A 26,921-nucleotide genomic window follows, 5' to 3' on the forward strand; every position below is an offset into this window, starting at 1 on the left:
CGGTGCGCCAGCCTGGCCGCGACAGACCGCAGGCCTGGAGGCCGCACGCTCAGAACTCGGTCCCCGGCGTCCACAGAAGGAGGCCGCCCCGGGGTCGGGGAGAGGCCGCGTACCTGCGGGGCGACGGCGGAGCGCACGCGGTGAGGAAGGCCTTCGGCGGCGAGTGAGGACTGAGTACAGAGCGCGCGCGGCAATGAGCGCAAGTCCCCGCCCTCACCGCGGCCCCGCGTGCGCGCCGGCCGGCCCGGCCCCGCCCCCGGCCCGGCAATCTGCCTGCGCCGCGCGCGTGCCCCGCCCCCTGCTGCACCACCGCTCACGGCCCGTGGGCTCTGCGCTCTCCTGACACTTTACGCTAGTTCCGGGGCCTCGCTCGGTTCCAGAACTTTCCAGATATCCCGCGCGCTCCTTGGTTCAAGGGTCACGTTACGTCACTTCCGGGCAGGGACGAAGGGGTACTTCTTTCACCTCTGCCGACAGGCCTAGAACAGCCTAGAAAGAGGGCCTCTTTCCGTCTGGCCCCGCTCCCGCAGCCGCGGCCAATCCTGGCGCCCGAAGATGAGGGCGTGGCTGGGGCGTGGCCTGGCGGGAGCGAGCACGCATGCGCGCTGTGTGGCCTTTTCACGTGTCCGTAGGCCAGAGTGCGGGTTTCTCTTTGCGGCGGCGGCGCGTTAGCGGAGCTAGCTGAGCTGGGGGCTGGAGCCATGGTGAGTCCCGCGGGCCTGACGGCCGGACAGCGCAAGCTGGGGACCTTGAAACAGGCTGCTCTGTGTCCGGGACCTCTAGGCTCTGCAAAATGGGACGAGCCACACCGCCTCTTCCTCCCGGGTGCGGTTCCCACGCGGAGCCAAGACGCGCGAGCCCCAGCGGTCTGCAGGATTTGGGGTGCGATGTCCTGGAGAAAGCATGGTCCCGAGCAGAGGTCCAGCCCCAGGGTTTCCTGCAAATTACCAGAATCTCCAGGAAGGAAAATACTTGACCTTGGGTAAATCCCGCCTGCCCTTAAACGGAGTCTTGATTGTAGTAACAGACGTATGGAGTGGAAATCGCACCTGCCGGCGCGGACTCCTCCCCCGAACGGATACTCTGAGTTCGCTGTTAGTGATGAAAGCCAAAACGTGTTGTGTATAACAGTTGTATAGCATTGGCTATTAAAGATGAATTGCATAGTGTGGTCTGACCTCAACATTTCTCTTCACAGGCAGGCCAGGCATTTCGGAAGTTTCTCCCGCTGTTTGACCGAGTATTGGTTGAAAGAAGCGCAGCTGAAACTGTCACCAAAGGTGGCATTATGCTTCCAGAAAAATCTCAAGGCAAAGTACTGCAGGCAACTGTGGTAGCCGTGGGATCGGGCTCAAAGGGAAAGGTAAGGATTGCTGTGGGATTAATTTTTTGTGTGAAATAGAAGAAAAAATCGTGGGTTATTAAAAGTGGCCTTATATTTAGGATGAAATTTAAAGTGAAATTGCACTTTAAGGATAATAGTTGTAAAATTAACTTGCTTTAGATGGTGAGGATTTCTAGAATTTTAAAATTACTATCCGTAACTATTTGGTCACCTGTCATTTTCTCAGAAGAGTTATGCTTAAAGTGGTGTGGCTTGGTAATAATATAATTGGCCCCCAACTGTGGTTTAACCACAGTACTGAACTTGGCTCCAGCCTTGTAGCCAGGGAGCCCTTATTTGGCATCTTTATGGCAGAAGCAGGTGGAACTGTCCTGTAGGTCTTCTCCAAATCTGCCAAAATGCAGAATAAATGAATGCTGTATTTGTATTTTTAGGTCAAATAGAAGTCAAATGACCATTTTGTGTATGATTTTAATAGCTGCTTTATTTCAGCAATCCTAAGTTAATATCCTACACTTACAAAGTTAGTTTTGGTTAGCTAACTATAGTTTTCCACTATACTATTTTGGTTCTTAATACTGCGATCAGGTTTTAGTTTAAGCCACTGTATGTTCATTATTTCAAATTGCAATTCTATGGTGATGTTTTTGTTGTGAAGAATGGTTAATATCACTTAACAGTGAATACCTTTACAGCATCCTGGATTTGAGTGGCAGTACTTCATTAGTGGTAGGGGTTTACAAGTTAGTTACTTATGGATGTGTACTAATGTCTTTACTAATAAATTTCCTTATTTTCTTAAGGGTGGGGAGATCCAACCAGTTAGTGTGAAAGTTGGAGATAAGGTTCTTCTTCCAGAATATGGAGGCACCAAAGTAGTTCTAGATGACAAGGTATGTACACTTAACTAACTCACTCTGAAGAGAAGTTGAACATTTGTTATTGCCTGCCTTTACTAATAGTTTCTGTATTTGTAGGATTATTTCTTATTTAGAGACGGCGACATTCTTGGAAAATACGTAGAGTGAAGTAAGTCACTGTTGAAATGGTGTCACACAGCGCTGCCCATTCCACTGAAGTTCTGCAGTCTTTCATCATGTAAATAATTTCCATGTCTTTTATAATAAACTTATGATATCTAAACTGATGACATCCACGATCTCTAAAGTTTAGTTTCACTGTACTGGTATAAATACTTCCAAATAAAATATGTAAATGAGTGGTTAATGTTTATTAATTTAAAATGACTTTAGACCTCTCAGTATTTCAACTAATCTGAAGAGAATTTTGGGAAGTACGAGTTTAGGTAAATGAATTTTCACATTGAAAAATATCTATTGCATAAATGATTGATATTGATACAAAGCTACAGATTAGATTGAGAGTTTTAGGGAAATAAAGTTAGTAACATTCTGGCTTCAATTGTAACAAACTTGCAGAATACAGTTTTTGTAGTCTTCTTTTGTGTGTTTCTAAAGTTCTATATTTAGAAAAGTTTTCTTCTTACATGGAATACTTCCAGTTTTCTGGGGTAGGGTGGGCATGCATTGTTGGGTTTTGAACTGAGCTTTACCACCCTGACCTTGATTTTTGTTTTGAGACAATGTCCTGCTCAGTTTTCCAAGATGGCTGAAACTTGTGATTCTTCAGCCTCACAGAGTACTATGGTGTACACCAGACTTCCCAGCCAACATTTCCAGTTTTTGGCACTACAACATATTGGCAGAAAATTCAAAGCAAGACGTGCCATGTGGTGGTGCACACCAGTAACCCAGCACTTGGGGCTGAGGCAGGAGGATTGCTATGAGTTCAAGACCTGCCTGAACTGTATAGTAAAACCCGGTCTTGAAAAGGGGGTGGGGCAGCAAGACAATGGTTAACATAGATCGAGTGCCTTCTATTTTTCAGGGTAGGCACTAACAGTAATAACCGTTCAGATGCACTTTCTAGGTGTTTTATGGGTAATGGTTGGCCTGTTTTTCACATGGGAGCTCATCTTCCAGGTGGAACTGCAGTGCAGAGAGTTAAATAATAACCAAAGCTGCCTAGCCCATCGGGAGGTGGCAAAACCAGGGTTTAGACCCAGGCACACGAGATGCTACTTTTTACTTCTAAGCACTTAGCACAGTTTTCAGTTCTGGTGGTAACATCTGTGAGGCATGAATGGCACCAAATAGTGTCTGACATTTAGTAAAACACTTGTTAGGAATGGAGGGACTGGCAGAGCTAGCTGGATCTATGCATAGCAGCTGGGGAGAAAGAGTTAATATTCAAACCCAGGCAGTCCCTGTACCGGGGTCGGGGTCGGTTAGCCAGCATAGGAGTCTGCTAGCACTAACTATTTAATATCTTTCTGGCGGGGGGGCTGGGGATTTAGCTCAGTGGCATAAGTGCCTGCCTTGCAAGCAGGCAGTCGTGAGTTTGATCCCCGGTACCAATAAGAAGGAAAAAGACAAAAAAAAAAAAAAAATCTTTCTGGCTTTAGTTCCTTGCAAACTAGTCTCTTTTTTTTTTTTTTTAAAAGGGGTCTTACTGTGTAGTACAGACTGGCCTCAACTTAGCCTCTTGACTGCTGGAATTATGTCATGTGCCATCGTGCCCAACCCTTTGTCTGATGGCTGTTTTTCTTTTTTTCCTGGTGTCAGAGATCAAACTCAGACCTCATACTCACTGCACAGGGCTTGAGTTGCTGAGCTAAACCCCTGTCCCCATTTGATGTCTTTTAAGGATTGCATCCCCAATACAATATTGCAGTGCTGGGGATTGAGTTCGGCCAGCATGCTAAGCAAGCACTCAACTACTCTAAACCTCCAGTCCTTTTAAGTAGACTGAAGTCTGAATGAGGTAGTGGGAAATGACACAGTGACAGTCTGACTTCTGGTCATTTCATTGGATAAGGGTTGCCGTTTTTGATTTTTGGTGGCACTGAGATGAAGCCCCAGCTTGAAATGTGCTAGGTAAATTACCACTGAGCTGATCTCCCACCCCCAGCCCAAGTAGCGTGCTGTGTGAGTGTGCGTGCCCACATTTACAGATGTATTCCTGTGCCTGGTGTGCTGAGGCTTAATTTTTGTCAAATTTAGATCCTAGGATTGTGCCTAGAAGCTCCCCAGGAGCCAGAGGAGCTGTCTTGTTTCATAACCTGTCCAGCTGCGTAAAGAGCTAGAATGGCGGAATCTTGTGAGCACCAGTATGTGGTACCAGTTAGAATCTTTCTCTGCCTTTAAAAAATTTTGAGGGCCAGGGGATACCTCAGTGATACAGGTGCCTGGCCTGGCAAGCACAAGGTTGTCAATATGATCCCTGGTGCCAAAAAAATTATTTTAAACAATCTTCCCTTTGCCTTTCTCCTTTGTAACATTGTCCTGTTGAGCAAAAGGGTAAACACCACACTGAGATGTAGTTCTACATTCCCAAGACCCTAAATTTCTCACAAAGTTCTTTGTCCTGTTTAATATAACCTCACCATCTAAAACATGTTTCTTAAGCACTTCTGCCAAGCAAACAATGGACTAGTGTGGGAAAAAATGCTGATTTAGCAGGTTTGCGTGGGCCCTTGAGAATGGATACCAGTAACTGTGAGGATAGATCGAGCTGGAACGCGCTCCTTGGATCTCCAGCCCTTTGTTCAGGTCTCCAGACCAGCACTGCAGGTTGACGGAGCGGGCCTGGCCTTTGCACTGGGTCCCTCACTTGGCAGGTGCCCAGCCACTGGGCCTTGAGCGGGTTTCCTCATCTCCTGTGCGTCAAGCTTTCTTGTTTTTTCTGATAAGTTTTTCCCTCCCCCTTCATTTTGGCTTTGATTTTGGTTATATTTAGCACTTATAGGAAGTTATTTTAGTGTATTTGGATTAATTTTTTCCTTTTGGAGTTCTGGGTGTTATGTCAGACTCTGAAAAATTCTCCAATATTTAAAAGTTCTACCATGGTTTCTTTAGGTATTTTAAGTCTTTTAACAATATTTTGATCTTGGCTTCCTATTAAAAATTTTTCCTATTAGAAGCCTCAGAAAGGACTAGAGATGTAGTGCAGGGTGGAAAGCATTCGCCTCGCTTGTATAAGGCCTGGGTTCAGGCCCTGGAGGCAGAGGGATACAAGAAGGCTCCAATTCCTCTACCGCCCTACATATTAAACCTAGTTCTTAAAGACATGCAGAGTTGAACGTCAAAGCCAGGGTTGGTGGTGCATGCCAGAAATTGTAGCACTGTGACCAAGGCAGGAGGACTGCCAAGTTTGAGCCTAACTTGGAGTACTTAGTGATTTAGACCCTATATTGAAATTAAAACGTATGTTTGAGACAAGGTCTGGCCTTGAATTTGTGGCAGTCCTGCCTGAGCCTCCAGAGTGCTGGGATTCCAGGCATATTAAACTCATTTTTAAAACATGCCAAGAGTGTTGCTAAGCAGTGGTGACACAAGGATGAATAATGTGGAGAACATGGTGAACAACTAAATGCGTAACTTTAGAGATTAGTGTGAAATTGACCTGCCTTTGTCAAAGGGCCTCAGTTTTTCATTGTGTAGACCCCTCCTACAGCTGCTCTTGTACCTAGGCGAGTGATCTAACAGGCAGAAAATACTGTTTATTATTATATTTTATACTTGTGGGCTGTTGAACCCAGGGCCTTTACACTGAGCTACATCTCCCAGTGCTTTGTATTTTTTCTGTTTTTTTGAGACAAGGTCTTGCTATGTAGTTTAGGTAATCCTCCTGCCTCTGCCTCCTGAGTGGGAGATTATAGGTGTGCACTACCATGCCTGGTTTATTTGTTGAGACAGCCATCTTGCTAAATTGCCCAGGATGAGCTTGAATTTACAATTGCCTGCCTCAGCCTCTCGAGTGCTGGAATTATAGCTGTTTACTACCACACCTGGCTAAAGTGGCAATGCCTTTTATGACCTAAAAGTGACATACTTCATTTCCACAGTGAGTTGTTTCTGCAGGTCCGCCTACTCGGTGTGAAAAATAACCCTGAAGAGAGAGTTCTGAAAGATGGTTATCTTTGTGGGTCATCTAGAGTCTGACTGCAATCACTGACCTGATCAAACATCATTCTGGAACATTCCTGTCCTAGGAAAAAACCAACCCTGAGAGCTCAGTGTCTCATTAGACAAGTTCGCACGCCATAAATCCAAGCACTTGTCTGTTACAACTTAGAGAAAACTTGTCAAAGATAGCCACGAGTGGGCCGTGACTCGTTCATCTAGGAGCATACTTCCACGCCTCCTCTTGCCCTGCCGTGGCACATCCTGCTCCTCTGCATGCCTGAGGCATCTTGCAGCCACTCAGTGCGTCACCCACCGCTCTGCCCAGCTCTCAGCTTGGCTCCCTTCAAACAAGGCCAGTTGCTGCACTCCTAACCCTGGCAATGCCCAGCAGCAGGAGAAAGGAGCCATCAGTTCCTGGCTACTCAGGGATGAGGCTAGAAACATTTGTCCCTTGGCTGCAGATAGAGTTCCCTTTCCTTGGTCGAAGAGGGACAAATGGGCTCTGAGCTGGACCACTAGGCCAAAGTCTGTTGCAAAAGCAAGACAAGAATGGGCAGGTGTTAGTCTTGGAGCTGGTGCCAGGAGCACAGAATGAAGTCTCCCAGGAAGGGCTGCCAAGTGTGTGTCCTCCGGAAAGGAAGACCTCCCTGCAAACCCCGCTCCAGCTGCCCAGCTCTTTCACAACCCACTCCCAGTCACAGAAAACTCGGCTCTAACTCTGCTCAGTTTAAGAACTTTCCAGTCCTCCTGTCTGCTTTTTTGCCTTCGGAGGACATGGAATGGCTTCTCGAGGTTCTCAAGACATTTTAGGGACAGCTGACGTTTTCTGCTCATGGAAACCATGGCCTCATGCACAGGAAGAATGTTTCCACTTCATAACCTTCACATTTTCACTCTTGCGTCAGACTGAAGATCATGGTCTTTAAACAGGAGAATGTTATAACCAAGGTTAACTTTGGAGGACGGGGGAGAAGAAAATTTTAAACAGAGCTTAGTCAAGGGCTTGGGAAGATAAGTGGAGCTCTTACCTCAAGTGTACCAAAGGCCTGGGTTCAATACCCACCCAGCCAGGGGAAACCAACCCCACAGTAGTAAGATCACGTGTTGTGACACGTTTCTAGAATGTTTCAGGTAAAGGAGGCGATTTGAATATTTCAGGCAATGAAATGGGAAGAATGGACATAGGCTTGGGCTGGCATTATTCATGTAGGTGCTGTTTGAATAAATTCCTGAAAATCTCTTTCTTTGTAATGGAAACTCCACAAAGAATTCTTCTTTTTACCCCGAAGTATGAAAGCAAGAATAAAGTTTAATATTAATGGAAGTCTCTTAAAGCTTTAAAGAAAACTTTATAAATCTAAAGTATCAGAATTTCCAAGATATCTAGCCAGGAGAAATCCCAAGTAGAATCATGTGTCACTTTATTTTTCCTTTTTTTTTTTTTTTTAACTGAGACAGGGTTTTGCTGTGGAGGTCAGGCTGATCTCCATTTCACAGCAATCCTCCTGCCTCAGCTTCTCAGAATGCTGTCATTACAGGTGTGCGCCATCACGCCCTGTTGGCTCTGGTTTTTTAGGCGAACACAACACCTAAAGAAAGATAAAGCTGATTAATTTGTAAGAAAATGGATGCACCTGGAGTCTGGAATGTTAAATGAAACAAGTCCGACATACAGCACACGGTTTCTTATATGAGAAACCCACAGTATACATAACCGACAAATAAGACAATAGGAAGCAGAGACCTTCCAAAAGCAGAGGGGGCCAAGAGATGGAAAGAGGCGCGAGGGAGCGCAGGGAGGGGGATGGAAAAAACTTAAGAGGTGCCCTGTGCACGTGCCAACGCTCCAAGAGGAACTGATAAAACCCGGAAACACCAGGAAAACGTTAGCTCTCGCCCCGTCCTTTCCTCTGCAGATTCGCGAAGCCCCGCCAGCTCCGAGTCCGCGGTGCACCCGAGGCCCCAGGCCGCGGGCCCGGTCGCGCAGTCGCCTCGCTGCGAAGGGCCCGCCTTTGAGGTTACAGTGGATGTTTCCGGGCGGCCTGTTGGGGGTCGCGGGTAGCCCCGGCCCGCGCCAGCCAGGGCCTCTCGACCTCCCCCAGGCGACCCCGTACCCCCGCCAGGTGACCCCTGTTGCTCCGCCAGGTGACCCCGTACCCCCGCCAGGTGACCCCTGTTCCTCTGCCAGGTAACACCGCCCCGTCCGCCCGCCAGGTGGCCCGGGCCCCCCCTGCCCCCGTAGTCCCGCCCCCTTCTCGTCCGAGCTGCGCGCCGACGGTCCCCGCACCGCCCTCCTCTCCCGTCGTGCCTCGCGCGGCCGCGGCTGTTCCGCGCCCCCACCGCTCCGGCCGCCCGCCCCGCCCCTTCCCCTTTCCCGACGTGCCCCGCGCGGCGCCGGCTGTTCCGTCTTGTCGCCCCTCCCCGAGCCCTGCCGGGAGCGCCTCTGCCCCGCCTCCCGGCAGCAGCGCCCCGACATCCGGGTACCGACGCTGGCCGCTCCGACTCGGCACTATGGTCATGGCGGAGGGGACGGCAGTGCTGAGGCGGAACAGGCCGGGCACCAAGGCGCAGGTACCCGTCGAGCCTCGCCTGCCGGGCCTCTGGGGCAGGGTGGTGGAACCCGAGAGCGGGGGCGGCCGAAGGCGCGGGCGAGGGCGGCGGGGCGATGGCGGCGGGACGCGGCCTGCGTTTCCGGACCGAGCCTGACCCGCGGCAGCGGGGTGAGGAGGGGACTCGGCGCCGGGCTGGCCTCGGCCTCTCCTCGCCTCAGGCCCGGGGGCGCGGTCGGGCCGGGCAGAGCCCAGGTCCCCGCAGTCGGGTCGGGTCGGAAGGGTGGGCGCGGGGCCGTTCGCGGGCGTGCGCTTCTTCCGTGGTCCCCGCCGGTCCCGCACCCTGCTCCTCGCGGCGTCCCGCTCCTGTGCTGGGCGTCACCCCTCGCCGCCGTGCCCGAAGCCGGGTGGGAATCCGCTGGTGACGTCCCACTGCCTCTGTAGGGGCGATTGGGCTGAGGGGCTCTGCTGTTCATGGTTGGCCCGAGACGGCAGGCTTCGCGGAAGAAAAAACTCCAAATTGGTCTTCCGACCCGACCAGAGGAATCCAAGATGAAATGGCTTGTCAAGGAGTAGCTGCTCTCAAACCAGAAGAAATATGCTTAAGCTGTTAAAGTGGTAGGGACAGTGGTAGGGGCTGTGCTCGCGTGCCCGAGAATAGATTTAATTTCTTAGACAGAGTTGTGGGAAGGGGGCCTTTCAAAAGAAGCATATTCTAGAGCTAGACCTCCCAAATGTGCTGCACAAGATAAGGAAACCAAGCCCGGAGAATCAGTGCTTAGGTTAAGGTTAGTGTCCAGATTTTTAGTTCATTAGTGACCTTTTCTCTTTTTAAGTTGTTTCTGCTACTGAATTGTTTTTAAAGTCTTATTATAGAATTGCTTTACATTGTCAGTTGCTGTACTTCTACAGGTAGCTGCTAGGAATTGCTAGGTATGCTGTCTTTGTACATTTTCAAGCTTTTCTTGTAAATGTTCTTTTCTCAGGTAACTACTTTGCATTCTGTAGCAACATTATTTCTGATTTTTAAATGATCAACTTTTTTTTTTTTTTCCCTGCTGAGGCAGAACCCAGGGCTTTTTGTCTGCATAAATGGGCTCTAGCTTGTAGCCAGAAGTTGTTACTTTAAACTTACTTTAAGTGTAAATTGTAACACATCTGTTTGCTTTACGGTTAGGATTTAGGACATGTATCGGAAAATTCCTTTGCATTTTTCACAGTCATAAATCAAGATTAAAATGTAACAAAAGGTTAAGATTGAAAGAAAAAAATGACTTTTTTGGTACTGGGGATTGAACTCACGGCCTCCTGCTTGTCAAGCAGGCACTTGTGCTGCCAAGCTAAACTCCCAGCCCAAAACTGACTGAACTGCAGTCCTAAACTCATTACATGAATTTCCGTCAATAAAAAGGTTTATTTCAAAAAGATCGGGTGGGTGGTATATATGCTTAGTTTTTATCCAACATTTTTTTAAAAAGTTGGCTGTACTGAAATACAGGCACAGTGAATGTTAACTGAATTGGATGAGAACATTTATTAAGCTGGATTTTTTTTTTTTGTTTTGTTTTATTTTTTGAGACCGAGGTCTCGCTATGCAGTTCAGGCTGGCCTTGAGCTCACTTTGTAGCCCAGGCTAGTCTCGAACTCCTCAACCATCCTCCTACCTCTGCCTGTGAGTTGCTGGGATTACAGGCGTGAGCCACCATGCCTTGCAAATTGGATTTTTTTAATCTCTCAAGTGTCTAAAATATAGTTAAAATGAGGCAAAACATTTCATTCTCAATTAACTTTGCATCTTTTCTGAATGATACTATACATGTATGTGCTAATATTTTTAAAACAATTTGCCTTTAATATTTTAAATGAAAGAGTGAGCAAAGCAGTTTGATAGAAGTGTGTTTTGATAGAAGTATCATGTAGGGAGAATTTAAAAGCTGTTTTTAAATGTTTCAATACTGTCTAGAAAAGGCATTGTGGAACAACTTTTACAAGACTTTTATCTCTTGACATTTTCCCTGAAGGAAGGTAGCTCTGTCTTTTCTTTCAGATAGGGCATCTGTGAAATCAGAAGATAGTATAAAGTGTTTGTTCCCATCACTACCCTTAGAACTAAGATGTTGCCAGAGAGTTGGGTCCCTCTGTATGACATTTTCCTGTTTTCTGACCCCCACCCCATCCCATTCCAGCCATCAATATGTCTTGCATTGTCTGAGCATATACTCTGTATTCTTTAGCTTGCTTTTGTTTGCTCAAGATTATTTGTTTTTGGTTTTTGAGACAGAGTCTATGATGCAGCTCAGGCTGGTTTTGATCCCATAGTGATCCACCTGGCTCAGCCTCTGAAGTACTAGGATCATGAGTGTGCACCACCATGCCACCTGGTTTGCTATCTTGACAGGTTTATGTATTGATTACCTTTTTCTTCCTATTGAGGACCAACTGTGTATCAGGTATTGGGCTACCTATTAAGAATGCAGAGGTAAACTTTGGTGAAAATCATACAAGTGAGGTTCTTAATCACTTAGAAGAGTCTATAGAGGATGCAGAACCAGAGCAGGGTGCCCCTTAGGGCCGGGGCTATAATAGCGGTGGCAGAGTGCTGGCCTGGGTTCGAGGCCCCTCCAAGTTGTCATTGGGATTTCCTGGCCCCATGTTTGTGATGGACCAGGGCTTCACACATACCCACTGTGAGCTACCTCTGAGCCACACATAATGGTCTGATTTCTGTTTAGAAATTTAAAACTCTAGTTAGTATTGTAATAATTTATAATTATCTAAAATATTACTCATGGAGCCATAAATTAGCCACTGATGTTAACTCTTTAGATAAAAAGCTGCTTTGGTTTTTTGATGTCTGGGGATTTTTTTTTCAAGTGTAACTTTTTAAGGAATATTCAGTAATCATAGACAAAAACATCTGATTTATTTTCTTAGTTAAGTAACATTTAACAAGCTGATAGGAATTATAGTTGAGGGATTTATGGTTGAAAAATGGTAATATGTATTTTAAAATCTTGATATGTATTTTAAAATACCATCTAAGATTACTTATTTCATTGATAATTTGTAAATGTTCTCCCTCAATCTGATATGAACTCAGAATCTTCATTGAGAGCTGAAGTTAGCTGGGCGTAGGGGGTACATGCCTGTAATCCCAGTATTCAGAGGCTGAGGTAGGGGCTAGTTGTGAGTTTGAGGCCAGCCTGAACTGCATAGTGAAAGTTGCAAAAAACCAAAACAACCCTGAAGTTAATGTCACTGCATCCTCTTTGTAACTCTGTGCTTTAGCAGTGTTTTTTTGTTTTGTTTTTGTTTTTTGTTTTTTGTTATGGTCAGGAGGGTCGAACTTGTGACCTTGTATTTGCCAGGCATTTAACAGTTTATTTATTTATTTTTATAGGATTTCTATAATTGGCCTGATGAGTCATTTGATGAAATGGACAGTACACTTGCTGTTCAGCAGGTAGGAAAAGTTTCCTTTACAATCCCAAGACCCTAGCATTTTTACCTCTTGATATAGCTATGCATTCCTATATATATATGTACATGTATGTGTTTTCCAAGTCCCATTTTATTTCAAAGAGAGAAAACTCAAAATTTCAAAACATAGGGGACAACAATGGTACATACATGTGGGCATTGTTAGCACCAAATTGTTCGCCCAGAGCGCAGGACCCCTGCGTTCAATTGTCTGAACAATACCAGCACAAAGCTTTCTCTTCAATGAATGCAGAGCAGTCAGTGGTGTAACCATCTTAGCTGTTTTTACATATGCATATGTATACGTATATATGTTTGTTTCAGCTTCTCACACTAGTGAGATAATAGAATGTTTACATGTGTGTCTTATTTATGTGTGGTCTAAAATTGCATCCATTTACCTATAAAAGTCTTTAGTTTAATCCTCCTTTATGGCTGAATAGTACTGCAGAGTAAAAATAGACACCTTTTTTACCCATTCTTCAGTCGATGGGAATTTAGGTTGTTTCCAAGATCTGGCTATTACAGTTGTGCTGCTGTAAACATGGGTGCACATACATTGCTGTGGTATGATGTTTTTCATTCTTTTGTGAAGATGCCAAGAAGGACAGTAGCTGGGTGGAATGGGACCTCTAGTCGTAGTTTTTTGAGGAATCGCCACACTGATTACTACAGTTGTTACAGCAGTCTACACTCCCTCCAACAATGGTGAAGGGTTTTTTTTTTTTTTTCCCCCAGCCCCTCCAGCATTTGTTATTGGTTGATTTCTTGATGACAGCCATTCTTTCTGGAGTGAAATGGAATCTCAGTGTTGTTTTAATTTGCATCTCTTAGCATTCCGGTGTTTTTTAGTAGGAACCAGATTCCACTACTAATGCAGTGCCCATTGAAACTTGTTTTAATATGGTGTATTAGCCAGTGTGTTGGCATATGCCTGTAATCCCAACATTTGGGAGGCTGAGGGGAGAAGGATTGCTGTGATTTCTAGGCCACTATGGACTATGTGTGAGTTCAAGACCAGCCTGAACTGCATGGCAAGACCCTGTCTTACAAAACAAAGTGGTGTATTAAACTATAATCAGACCTAGTATGTTTTAGTGTATGTTATTATGTATCAAAAGAGGGTACCAAATTTGATTTTATAATGAATTGAACTCAACTAATTGAATGATTGTCAGAGTAGGAAATAATTAAAGAGAAATAGCATTGTTATTTGGTGACTAAACCCCCCCATAACATGTTTTAAAGATTTGCATTTTTGTTTTACTTATTATTAGTTCCTTTGTTGTTGTTATCATTAGTTATTTTATCCTCCAGTATATAAGGGCAGATCAAATACAGCATTTGATTATTTTAAAAGAATGTGTTACAGTAAAAGACACATTGCCATGCCGCTTCTGAGGCTGTTCAGGAAGTTCCTTTCCTGAGAGTCTTTATGAGCTGTGATCGAAAATTCAGTGAGTGCTGCTGCTGCGTCCTATCCAGCAGAAAGGCAGACTCACAAAATGAAGGGCACCCGTCCTCATCTACCTTGTCTGGCACCCTGTGACTCCTGGCGCTTCCTGAACATCAGAATGAGCACAGAAGGGAGACATTCTTGTATCTATTCGGGATACTGAGGCAGCCACTAAAGCGTAACTGAAGACACCCGGGAAGGGGAAGTTGGAGCAGCTGCAGAAAGTGTTAAAAGCAGTGGGATCAGTGTGTGAGTAGTGAGGGGCTGTGTTTTGGGGGGAATTGGCCGGAATGTGTCCTTTACTGTCATACACCAAAAAAACCCAAAAAAGCTCTGGCTTTCACCATACTTCGGGATCACATCTGGTGCGTGAGAACTGAGCTGCCTCTCTCAGGCCACTGGTGCTGTTGTTGGCTCTGAGGTCAGTGACTCAGAGGGTGGGCTCCAATGAGGGTCACTTTCTCTGTGTTGAGTTAAAAGCAGAAAGGTCTAGGGGCTGGGGATTTAGCTCAGCAGCATAAGTACCTGCCTTGCAAGCAGGCGGTTGTGAGTTCAATCCCCGGTACGATAAAAATGAAAAAGACAAAAAAAAGACCAAAAAAAAAAAAAAGAAAAGCAGAAAGGTCAGACTGCATGCCAGCTCCAGATCTCTCCTGCCTGCACTGAAGCTCCAAGTCTGAGTGATTTCCAAACCCTTGTTTGTTTGGATTTTGGTTTGTTTTTGTTTTTAGTTTTTTGAGACAGGGTCCAGTCTGGCCTCCAATTTGTGGCAGTCCTCCTGCCTCAGCCTCCCAGTGCTAGGGTTAGGGGTCTGTACCATCAGGCCTGATGTTTTTTTTTTTTTTTTTTTTTTTTTCCTTCAAGACAAGGTCTCACTGAGTTCAGGGTGGCCTGGAACTCACTATGTAGCCCAGGCTGGCCTTGAACTCAGAATGATCCTCCTGCCTCAGCCTCCCAAGTGCTGGAGTTATAGGAGCATGTCACCACTTCTGCTTCCAAACTTCTCTTAACAGTCACACGTTCACTCCTCATAGATGTTTAAGTTTAAATTTGTTCTTAACTGATACACGCAAACTCAGAACATGCATATTGATGGGTGTGCTCTTTAGGGCACCTAGAGTGACAACTCTCTGGAAGATTTTGAGTTACTTTGCCCAGACTGGTGAGATCTGTCTCTGGCCACTGTAACCTACCTCAGCATCTCTTGCCCTCCTGCCTGCCTGCCTGCCTGCCTTCCTTCCTTCCATAGTGCTGGATTAGACGGGGCCTTGAATGCAGTAAGCACATGCTGTAACTCATCCCCTCCCTCTAAAGTGCTTTTATTGTTTGTTTTGAGATGGTGTCACAGTGAGACCTTGCCCAGGTTGACCTTGAACACTTGGGCCCCAGCAGACCTCCTTGATCCTCCCAGGTAGCTGGGACTACAAGCCATGTCAAGATTGTGTGAGCTACTACGCACTCCAGAAGTACACGCTTCTGATTCCAGCTACTTGGGAGGCTGAGGCAGGAGGATCATAAGTTCAAGGCCAGTCTTGGCATTTTAGTGAAACTGTGTCTCAGAAGAGTTAAACGGGCAGGGATATATCCAAGTGATACAGAGCTTGTCTGGCATGCTGGAGTCTCTGGACTCAATCCTTAGTACCCCAATGCTCCTGTTCCATCCCATAGTAATTGTGCAACTGGTGATCATATTCAAGAAGGATGGTCCAAAATATGGAAAATATAGATTGAAGAAACACCTATAGTTAATGACCTTTTCTAAACAGGACTTTAAAATTCTAACCTATCCAGATTTCAGGATGTCATATTTGTAGAATGGATGAAACAATAAAGAGATCTGAAATTTAAATTCTTACGTTAATTGTTTTTAGTTGAAAGTGACGGCTCTTGGTGTGGAGGAATTGAGCCCAAGGCCTCACGGGAGGCAAGCACTTTCTGTTTATCTGTACTCTTTCCTCTGCCTTTTTCAACTTAGTTTTTTTGCTTTTTTTTTTTTTTTTTTGCTTGTCATTTTTAAAAACAACTTTTATTGGGTATAATTAACATATCATAAAAATAGCCATTTAAAAACGTAAAACTCAGGGGCTGGGTATTTAGCTCAGCGGCCATAAGCACCTGCCTTGCAAGCAGGCGGTTGTGAGTTTGATCCTCGGTACTGATAAAAAAAAAAGTAAAACTCAATGGTTCTCTACTCCCAAGTTGTAAAGCTGTCACCATACTTTTAGAAGTTTGATCCACCCTGAAAGACACCCTGTCCTCAGCAGCGTGTTCCTGTCTTCTCTGTCTTCTCAGCCCTCAGTGTCTCCTGGTCTGATGTCTGTTACTGTAACTTTGCTGTTCCTGGCACTTCACAGGAATGTTACCCTGCAGTATGTGCAGTTATGTTTGCATCATCTGTCATCTGTGTCTTAGGCTCATGTGAAGATTATCGTTTGCTTTTATTTATGTATTTTCTGATACTGGGGATTGAACTTGGGGCCTTCACACTGAGCTGTACCCGTAACCTTTTTTCTTTTTCATTATTATTATTATTAGTTTGATCTTGCAGAGTTGCCAGATCATCTGAGCAGAGCTTGAATTTATGGTCTTCCTGCTTCAGCCTCCTAGAGAGCTGGGATTTTAGGGTGGTTTGCAAGTTTTATGACAGTTTCAATCCTAGTAAATATCTCCTTTGAATTCGAATTGGAGAATAAGTCAGGATTGCTCCCTTTTTTCTGAGCTACTTTTTATGTTTCTAAATTTGGTTTTCTTTTTAGTGTATAACCCAAAAGTTGAACCACAGCAGTTATATGTTCAGAAGTTGTATACCCTAGTATACCCTGTATCCTGTAGTGCAGTGTTTTAACCTTGAGAATCTCTTTGTTCCTAGTATATCCAGCAGAATATAAGGGCAGATTGCTCCAATATTGACAGAATCCTTGAACCGCCTGAAGGCCAAGATGAAGGTGTGTGGAAGTATGAACATCTCAGGTAGGCCCTGGGACGCTTGACATGGGGAGGGCGGCCTGCCGGTCAGGTGCCTGCTCACACTGTGGGGTGCAGATCAGAAACCAGAGTCCACCACTCTTGTGTGATCACCGTGTGCTCTGCTGGCTCAGGGGCTGTTTCCCTTGTTATGCTGCAGGGTCGTCTTTTTTTGCAAGGTGGTTTTGCAAGGCTGTCTGTGCATGTTTGTACATTTATGGATTTTCAAATGATTTCCCTTAACTGGATCTTTTAACCACAACTGTGTTTGGTTCATTTTTCCATTCATGAAAAACTCCTTTCTTTATACAAGTCACCTTTAGGACTTACTGTGTGCCTGGTGTATGAAGAATTACCTAGGAACTGCTGAGTCCTTCCAGGCCTTCTTTTAGTGTAATTAGAATGCTGAAGTAGGAGTTCTTCGGCTTTGCAGTGTGTCTTTGAATGGAAAGTGTTGGTGGTGGAAGGGTAGAGTCACCTTCAGAAGTCGCTGTCCTGAGCTTCCCAGGTGCTTCTGCAGGCACTGCCACTCCCAGGGCGCTGAGCCGGGATGAGTCGGTTCCTTCTGGGTAGCTCTAGAGAGTGAGTGAATAAAGAATAAACAAATCTGCGGTGATGAGGACCTCTGCCTTCAGCCCAGGCACTGTTGTATTAAGCTTCTTGATGCTGTGTGCTGGTTCAGGTCTTGTGAAAGTCGGCAGTTTCAGGGAGCTGAGACTTGACTTTGCCAGTTTCTTGGACAGATGGAGTTTTGGTGTATGCGCATGTGCACGTGTGGGTGAGAGTGTAAAGGATCAAGGGCCTAGTTCTTTCTACAGTACAGTTTGTTCTGCTTTTGTGTGTGTGTGTGTGGTATGGGGAGTCTTAACTCACAGCCTCGGGCACGCCAGGCAGGCACTTGTGCCACTGAGCTAAATCCCCGGCTATGCTTTGTCATTTTTGAGACTGAGTCTCACTGTGTTACTTAGGCTGCCTCAGTCTCCTAAGTATCTGGAACTATAAGCTTGTACCACTACACAAAGCCAGACTTACTAAAAGTATGCGTTGATAGCTTTTTTCCCAGTTTTTGATACCTTACAGAGCATTTTAGTGTAATACCATTTCTTTCTGTTTGTTTTAATCAGGCTCATGTATGACTATCTTTCTGTGTTGGTGCTGAAACCAGGGTGCTCTTTATTACTTGGTTTCTTGTTTTACAGTACTGGAGACTGAACAGGGTCCACTGCTGCTGAGCTCTATCCCATTCTATTTTTGATATGGAGACAGGGTCTCAACAGTTGCCCTGGCCAGCCCAGAACGCTCATGTGCAGGGCTCCTCCTGCCTCAGCCTGCTCTGTCACATAGCTGGGGTTGCAAGTGTGTGCCATTCCCCCGGCTTTGTTTTTTTTAAGGTGGGGTCTTGCTATAGCACCCAGACTTTTTAGGAATTCAGGATCACTGGTGGGGTCAGCCTAGGAGCTGGAACCTGCTCTCTACCTGGCCTCCATCCTGCTTGTGTTTTTCACTGTGAATGTATTTCCCAACAAGCAATGTCTGATTTTAGTGTAGAGGTTTTTGTTTCAAATCTAAGAAAACATTTTCTTCCCTATTTATTTAACCTGAGGTGTACCTTGTATAGAACTTACAAACATTTGATATAAATTTCGTTCTCTTTGTCTAGGTGCCATTTTTATTTGTTATTTTTTTCTGTTGACCACTTTTGGGAGGATCTGAATTCATGTACTAACAGCACACGCGTGTCCTGTTGTCTTTGTCATATGGCCCGAAAAGGGTTTCCTGAGTAGCCAGTGAGTCTCTCCATCCCTGTGTTGCAGTAGGCAGAGGCTGGGCCGGGGGTTTGGCTGGGGAGTGGTGTCTTCTACAGGTCTCCTGCCTGCCCACCCCAGCCCTGCAGGCCAGGGGGGCGCCCAGCTGTGAGTGGACAGACCTAAAAGTGTTTTCATTTGTTTGTTGGGGAAATACTTGTGATTATCTGTTTTTTACTGTGAACTAGATTTTTATTTATTTTATTTAATTAATTTATTTTTTTATTGGTACCAGAGATCAAACTCACGACAGGCGCTTATGCCGCTGAGCTAAATCCTCAGCCCATAGTGAACTAAATCTTACTAGGGAGCTGCAGTCCTGGAGAGAACATGGCCGTTTTTTGAGGAGGAGAGAGGCGTGTTACAGCTCATGTTTTCAGACCTGTATTGTGGGCTCCAGTAACATCAGTTACTTTCAGGACACGAGGGTTGGCTTCTTGTTTCAACTGTCTGTTAAAACGGATGACTTCAGTGTCTTAGTGTCCTCCTTTCTCCATTTACTAAGAAAATCTACTCTTTAAAAAGAGCCTTACTCTTTTAGTTATTATATAAGCCTCATAATTCCCATTTTGTCAGTTTTTTTAAAGAATTAATGAATGAATTTGAGGGGGTTTTTTTTGTTTTTTTGTTTTTTTTTTGAGACAGAGGCTTACTTTGTAGTACAGGGTGTCCTTGAACTTACTGCGTGATCTAGGCCAGCCTTGAACTGATAATCCTCCTGCCTTATCCTGAGTGCTGGGATTACAAGTGCACCACCATGCCTGGCTGTCAGTTTTATTTTTATTTTATTTTATTTTATTTATTTATTTATTTATTTTTGGTACCAGGGGTCGAACTCATGACCTTGCGCTTGCCAGGTGGGCACTGTGCTGTTGAGCTATATCCTCTGCCCTTGGTTGTCAGTTTATTTATTTTTTTATTTTTTTGTCTTTTTCATTTTTATCGGTACCAGGGATCAAACCCACGACCGCCTGCTTGCAAAGCAGGTGCTTATGTTGCTGAGCTAAACCCCCAGCCCCTGGTTGTCAGTTTAGAAGGAAATATATCTTGAAAAATTGCCAAGATCTACTGACAAAAGCAAGTTAGAAAGTTACGTGATTTTTATCCCTATATATTTTGATCTGCACATAAAAAAATTGGCAAGTAAATTATAGTTATCTTTGATAGAAAGTGGTGGAATTATGAAGGATTGTAGATTTTCTATATTTGGTAATGTTTGAAGACTTTTTTTTTTGGTACCCGGGATTAAACGTATGACCTCATGCTTGCCAGGTAGGTGCTTGTGTCACTGAGTTATAGTCCTGGCCTCTGAAAAAAAAATTTTTTTTTAACCTTTTTTAGTTTTGTGGTGCTTGTGTTTGAACCCATGGCCTCATGCAGGCAAGGCAAACAAGCATTCTCCAGCTGTGCTACACTTCTGGAGCCCTGAAACTTTTAAGGGGTGTTTTGCTCTGTAGTCAGAGCAAAACTCAGAAAATACATGTAGCCTACGGCATCAGTCGGATGGAAGTCTAGCCTTTGCTGCTGCCTGTTTCTGTAGCTGGAACCCCACTCCTGTAGGTTTTGTCTTCTGCGTCAGAGGATCAAGACTGCTCCTGTGGGATTCTGGTGAGCATCTGTGCTCAGTTCTGATTTCAGCAGGCAGGGGTTCTTCCTAGAAGAGTGACTTAGCCAAAAAGTACATGCTTCCTGAACAGCCAGGTGAATGTTTCCAAGTTATTTCCCAGAAAAATTAGACCATTTTCTTATGTAAGAGAGTAATCACTTTGCTGGACTTTGCCATGGAATGTGATCGGGGTCATCGTTTCTTGTTTTAATCTGTAAGTCTTTGACAGAAAAGTAACTGAGGAGCTGGGCGAGCCTGCAGCTCAGCTACGCTGGAGGCTGAGGGGTCCAGCTGCTTGGACCACTGCAGGCTGGAGTCCGGGCCAGGCTGGCTCACAGCGAGATGCCGCCTCAGAGCAAATCATGCAGAATGAAGCTGAATTTTCGTTTATGTGTTTGCATTTCAGGCAGTTCTGCCTTGAACTAAATGGACTTGCCGTCAAACTTCAGGTAATACTTTGTCTAAGTTAAAGTTAAAGCTGTAATTGAAGTTGGGATATTTTTCTCCATTTGGGACTTGCTGTGCTCTTACAGACTTGCTCATGTTATCTGATCATGTCTTCCTTATGATTTACAGGGAATGTAGTGACCCCAGTGGTAAAGGTTTGCATTATTATTTGCGTACTAAGAAATGCAATTATTTTTAACAGAGTGAATGCCATCCAGATACCTGTACTCAGATGACAGCAACAGAACAATGGATTTTTCTTTGTGCTGCTCATAAAACTCCAAAAGAGGTAAGGACTTACGAATGATAGACAGGATTGTCATAACTCAGTCTCCCTGGGACACTGGTAAACATGTTCTAGAGGGGTTTTTTTTAGAGTTTTTGTTTGTTTGTTTTGAGGGTCTTGCTACATGGCACAAGCTGGCCTTGAACTCATAGAGACCCTCCTGCTTAAACCTCCTGTGTGGTGGGAATACAGGTGTGTACCACCAGGCCCACCGCATTTTAATAAAGGTTTGTTTTGTTTTGTTTACTTTGTCTTTTTGAGGCACGGTTTCACTGTGCAGTTCAGGCTGGCTTTGAACTGCTTTGTGCTCACAGCAGTCCTCCTGCCTCAGCCTCCTCAGTGCTGGAATTACAGCTGTGCCACCAAGCCTGGCTTTATTAGAGTTTTAAATTCACTGTTATTTTACTATTTGTTTCAGTGTTCTTTCTTTCCGCAGTTCTGTTGAAGGATTTCTTATGATTAATAATCATTTCTCCTAATTTGGGAGTCACATGCACTAGAACTCACTTCATGATTTATTAGTTATCACAAAGTAATGTCACTCCCGTTGTGCTGGTCCACTGGGTAATGGTTCAGACATACCTGTTTAGGTTTTGTTGAATCATGATTTCTTTTGATTGCAAGAACTGTTGCTTACTCATGAATGCCAAGTCTATGAGTAGAGATACTGTTTTTGAGGTTTTTAATGTTCATACTCTTTTCTCATTTAGTGAGCAGTAGCATTTGATGGTTTAGCTTTGTTTTTGCTTTTTCTTTTCTCACACTACTAAGGGTTAGAGTTGGGTTGCTGAGTGCTCGCCATCTAAAGGGCAGCTTGAACTACCCAGTAAGACCCTCAACACACACACACACACACACACACACACACGTACACGCACACGCACACACGCACACCAGCCTTTTAGCTTTTCTTGTTTTTAGCTTTGGTTTTGAGACGGCCTTGCTGAGTTGCCCAGGCTGGCCTTGAATCCTCAATCCTTTTGTCATGGTCTCCCCAAGTAGAGTAGCAATTGTGTATTGCCCCTTTAAAAATTTTACATTTTAGTTCCCATAGTGCCCACTGTGTATTCACTTTTCCTCAGTTGGTTCACAAGGCTCTTTATAGTTGGTGTTTTTAAATGACATGTTGCATCTGCCATGATCTGCATTCTTTTGAAGTCTGTAGAATCCCTTTTTACTGATACTCATCAAAGCTACAGGATATACCTTTAGGTGTCGTCATGCTGACGAGCCTTTAACACTTGAAGACAAGTGACCATAGTTGCAAAGTCAACATGTGGTATTCTTTCATATGAAAAAGAATAAAATTCCAGGCAGAGCAGGGACAGGGAGAAGGAAGGGAATAAATTCTCCAGTGTGAACAGGGTCTGGTGCCTGTGTGATTGATGGTGCTTATTGGAAGAGCAGTTTCCGGTCCTTCAATTCTCAGGGTGCAGCACACTCCTCTGGGGAGACCAATGTGGCATTTCCCTCGACCACTCACTGGTGGTGACTGCCAAGTCCCCAGAGGGCGAGCGCTGGTGGGAGACTGAGTCCTGGAGGCCCGTTCCGTCCTGGTAGCTGATAGGCGTCACCCTGGGAACACGGTGGGTCAGGCCCCTGCTCGCGGCAGTGTCCTGGCAGCAGTTCTCACTCCTTCCTTCCTCAGTGGGGAGGAGGGCGCCGGGCGGCTGGCGGGCTGGGGAGTGGGCGAGTGAGCGAGTGAGCGAGCAGCGCTGCAGTGTGCCGGTCCTGGCTCTGGGGTGAGGGCATCAGGGCGGGGTGGGCCCTCTGCAGAAGCGCAGGCATACACGTACACATACACACGCACATGCATGCGTACACACACGAGGAGCCTCCTCCCTCTCGGGCCACCGCGCAGTCAGGAGCCATGGGAACTGGCAGCCCGCACGCCCAGGGAGGGGCTGTTGCGCTTGGAGCAAGTTGTGCGTGGCCAGGGGTTGGGCTGGAGCAGGAGGCCTCTTCCTGCTCTAGCCACTGTTTCTTTTGGGCTTCACAGAGGGGTGTGATCGGAAGGCTGGTTAGTGAGCCTTGTAGCAGCTTGAATCCAGTAAAGCTTGGTCTCCCGGTGTATCCCTGTGTTCTGTTGGTATCGCCGTTGCGTGGCTGTGCTGTGGGCACAGCTTCTGGGGGTTCAGGCTGCACAGTAACTGCCTGGTGTGTGAGGTGGCCACGGCTGACACCCGCTGTCCTCTCTCCTAGTGCCCTGCCATCGACTACACCAGACACACGCTTGACGGTGCTGCCTGCCTGCTCAATAGCAATAAGTACTTCCCCAGCAGGTAAGCACAGCTTCCTGATCACTGTGCTGCACCTTTTGGGTTTGATTTAAAAATCGATGTCTTAGCCCTCAGAGTAGAGCGCGAGTGTATGCCTGTGTGTGTGCTTGTGTTTGAAGCTGTGGACTCTTTGGCTTCTTCCAGTGATTGGGATCCTGCAGCTATGTTACGGCATTGCAGCAGGATGGGGCCCCAGCCCTGGGACACTCCTGGGCTGGGCATAGCTGGGTGTACACCGGCTTCCTGCGTCCCCTGCCTGCCTCCCACAGTCTAGAAGAGCAGACTCCCTTTCTGGGCTGCTTGTGTTTGCAGGATTCCCTTGTTTTGTTCTGTGTTTGTTTGAGACAGGTCTTTGCTATGTAGTCCAATGTGGTTTTGGACTCGAACTCCCTGAGATCCATCTGCCTCAGGCTCTGAGCCCTAGAATACATGTGTGTGCCTCCACACCTGATGAGATTCCTTATTCTTGCCTACAGATTTTTAAGACCTGAGAAGAAGCTGTGTGTGTATTGTGCTGTTGGTGAGATTTGTGGCTGCTGTTTAAGTCTGTTCAGATACTTAAGGTTTTTAAAAATGTGTGTGTGTGTGTGTGTGTGTGTATGTGTGTGTGTTTTGAGGGTCTTACTGTGTAGTTCAAGCTGCCCTTGAGTTCACTGTGTAGCTCAGACTGACATCAAACTCGTGGTGATCCTCCTGCCTTAGGGTCCTGAGTGTTGGAATTACAGGTGTGTGCCACCATGCCAGGCCTGTTAAAATACTTGTAACCAGAAAGCTTATATAAAATATATAAAAAATACTGACTTTTGCCTCCATATCATGCATATACATACTTTTAAAAAGAATATCAGGGGCTGGGGATTTAGCTCAGTGGCTTAAGTGCCTGCCTGGCAAGCACAAGGTCATGAGTTTGATCCCCAGTACCACAAAAAAAAAAAAAAAAAAAAAAAAAAAATCAGAAAATATGTAAATGTTTTGGTTTATCAAAAAACAAAGTTTAATTCTTTAGAATAAAAATTCCTGTTAGCAATTTTAATCATCTCTAGTGCACAAAGTATTAGTGTCGTAAAATGTGTGTTCTGGTAAGTTTGGAGTTGTCAGGGATTCACTTTACATGAATCTCAGCAGGGCCTCGGCCCTGCACTGCTGAGTCCTCTTGTGGTCCGAGTGGAGGGGAAGGGGATGTGGGTGGAGGAGTGGACTCCAGGCTGTGCTGGCGTCCTCTGTGTGGTGACTCGGAAGCAGTCGCCACTCGCTTTCCGTCGTGTGGACGTCTGCCCTGGTGCCCTGTGAAGGTTGGACTGCACGGTTCCTAACATTCTGTGCAGCTGTGTGAATCTGATTTTTTTTTTTTCCTATTTCTAGGGTTAGCATAAAAGAATCATCTGTAGCAAAACTAGGATCTGTATGTCGTAGGATTTACAGAATATTTTCACATGCTTATTTTCATCACCGGCAGATATTTGATGAATATGAAGTAAGTATGTTTGAGTAGCTTGATGATTCCTATCAGAGTGACAGTAATCTGTGTTGTTATGACTCCTGCTTTAGTGATTTTGGATAATAAAATGACATGTTTTTCTTCCTTTCTACAGAATGAAACATTTTTATGTCATCGGTTCACTAAATTTGTGATGAAATACAATTTGATGTCCAAGGATAATTTGATTGTTCCGATTTTAGAAGAGGAAGTTCAGAATTCAGTTTCTGGGGAGAGTGAAGCATGAAGGGGATGGGAGAAATGTACCGCTCACGTAATTAACATTAATTATGTTCTGTACATACATCATTTTAGACACATCAATCATGTATCCACAGTCCAGCTTCTGTGTTAGGGTAGGGTGTGTATGCTGTGTGTTACCTTTCAAATGGGAAGTACTTAAGTTATTCATGAGCTGTGTGTTCACTAGAGTGGCACTCATGGTTTTTAAATAAGATTAGTATTATCTGTTTATTATGCCTGTTAATAAAAGAATTTACAGTTTGGTAAAATTGCTGCTAAACAATCATTGGATCACAATCCTCATCAAATAAACCTGTCTGTAAAAAAGATGAGTAAACTTGAGGTTTTGCACAAACCATTTACTAAAGTGGTAGGAAGGCTTTCCCTGAGCTTAGATACGTTAGAAAGTTTTGTAGTATGTAGTTTATCTTAACTGGTAACTTTTCCAGAGTGAGATAAAGGTGTTTTAAAAATTCTCTGGGTGGTTTTTGAAATGCACATACAATTACATGTATACCCAAATATAAATGCACATGAAGTGTTAGTAATACTTAAGTCATCCTCTGTTACATAAAATACGTTCCAGGCCAGCGTACGTGGAAAGGGTGCCCCTTGGCTTGCTAAGGCCAGGCTTCTGCAGGGTGCTCTTTTGCCTCCCCCCGCTCCCCGCTTCAGTGTGAAGCGTCTCCCCAGCAGGCTGTGATTGAGGGGTAGCTTATTCCTATTGATACTTGTGTTAATTGCTTACAGATTATACCTCATCCTCGCAATTGCAGAGCACCACAGGAAAGTTGTATGACATGGGCTCTTGCTTCTCTCTTTTGGGAAATCACTCTTAAGTGTGCAGGAAACAGTCCTTATCCTAGTTGGCTTTCCTGTTAGTAATACTAACCTTTTAATCTAACCCTGGGCAGCATTAAATAGAGACAGAAGTAGCACTGTAGTATTTATGTCCCTTCCCCCAAAGTTTTATGCTTGAATTATACTCCTGTGTGAGGTTATTTGCAATAATTTACAGGTTCCAGTGGTGTTGGTGAATGTTCCTACAGTTTTTGGACTTTGTTATAATTCATGTCTTGAGAAGAATTCAAGTAGAGATTTACCAATCTAAAAATCTACTGGATGAAGTTTTTCTGAAGCACTAGAGCTCTTACTGCCAGACCGGCTGTAAGGAGGCGTGAAGATGGGGGAGAGATTGAGCACATAGTGAAGAAAATGTTCGAAGCCCTCTCTTGCCCAGATTTAACACAAGGAGCACTTCCTTTCCACCTGAAGCTGTACGGATGAGAAGACAAGTGCGTCCGTCCCAGTCCGCTGCCCTTGAGGAGGTCTGCGGGCCGTGTGGTGGCCCAGGCTGTCCCTTGGAGAGGGCTGGCGCACCAGGGTGCATGTCACGTCACCATCACGCCCAGACGCGCTGCCTCCACCTGACTGAGGGAAGCCCATGCTGAGTGCCTGGCACCAGGGAGCTGGCCAAGTTCTGCAGCACATTCGAATATACAGCGGGGTGTTAATGGGAAATAAAATATGAAATCTTTCCTTAAGCCTTCTTCCCTTGACTGTGTTTATATCGACTGCAACCCCCGCCAACGGGGCCAGGCAGGCAACTTCCATGATGCATGCAGGCGCCATGCACAGTGGGCATGGTCAGAGTCCCTGCCGCAGAGACTGCACCCCTCCTCCACTGCACTGCCCGGTAGCTGGGCTCGCCAGCTCCCTGTGGCGTACAGCTTCTCCGGTGCGTCCCCTTCCTTGTCCCTGACCTGAGGGTTCCCTTTGTGTTTCTAGACCCTCTTAGATTCTTGCCATCTGAGCAAAATTAGAAATGTGTGATCATGCTGTTAGAGGTGTGTTAGGATTATAAACACACTTCCTACCGGTTGGGGTGGCTCTTGCTTCTAGTCCTAGCCCTGAGGCCGAGGCACGAGCATCACTGCATAGTGAGACCCTGCCTGCCTCAAAAAAGCACAGCAAAATGAAAAACTGAATCTTCTCC

The 26,921-nt window shown here is 45.4% G+C and overlaps 1 protein-coding gene across 5 annotated transcripts; it reads left to right on the forward strand.

Moving 5' to 3' along the window:
• Window positions 1-512: 512 nt before the first annotated feature.
• Window positions 513-26,469, forward strand: LOC100715002 (MOB-like protein phocein). Of its 5 annotated transcripts, XM_013145258.3 has the most exons (9): window positions 8,720-8,904; window positions 12,283-12,345; window positions 16,688-16,788; window positions 20,600-20,642; window positions 20,843-20,929; window positions 23,129-23,208; window positions 24,568-24,679; window positions 24,798-24,956; window positions 25,944-26,469. In XM_013145258.3, the coding sequence occupies exons 1-8, from the start codon at window positions 8,845-8,847 to the stop codon at window positions 24,927-24,929; spliced, it is 678 nt and encodes a 225-aa protein (XP_013000712.1). In that variant the 5' UTR covers window positions 8,720-8,844; the 3' UTR covers window positions 24,930-24,956; window positions 25,944-26,469. The 5 variants fall into 5 exon arrangements, with proteins under 5 accessions (XP_005000773.1, XP_013000712.1, XP_003463388.1 ...); XM_003463340.5 differs by having other exon boundaries at window positions 24,798-26,469; XM_063259510.1 differs by lacking the exon at window positions 8,720-8,904 and adding an exon at window positions 9,512-9,670 and having other exon boundaries at window positions 24,798-26,469.
• Window positions 26,470-26,921: the final 452 nt, after the last annotated feature.

The sequence above is a fragment of the Cavia porcellus genome, unplaced genomic scaffold (genome assembly GCF_034190915.1).
Source record: "Cavia porcellus strain 051 isolate PalLab524CR breed Dunkin Hartley unplaced genomic scaffold, mCavPor4.1 scaffold_12, whole genome shotgun sequence".
In the NCBI taxonomy this organism is placed as follows: domain Eukaryota; kingdom Metazoa; phylum Chordata; class Mammalia; order Rodentia; family Caviidae; genus Cavia; species Cavia porcellus.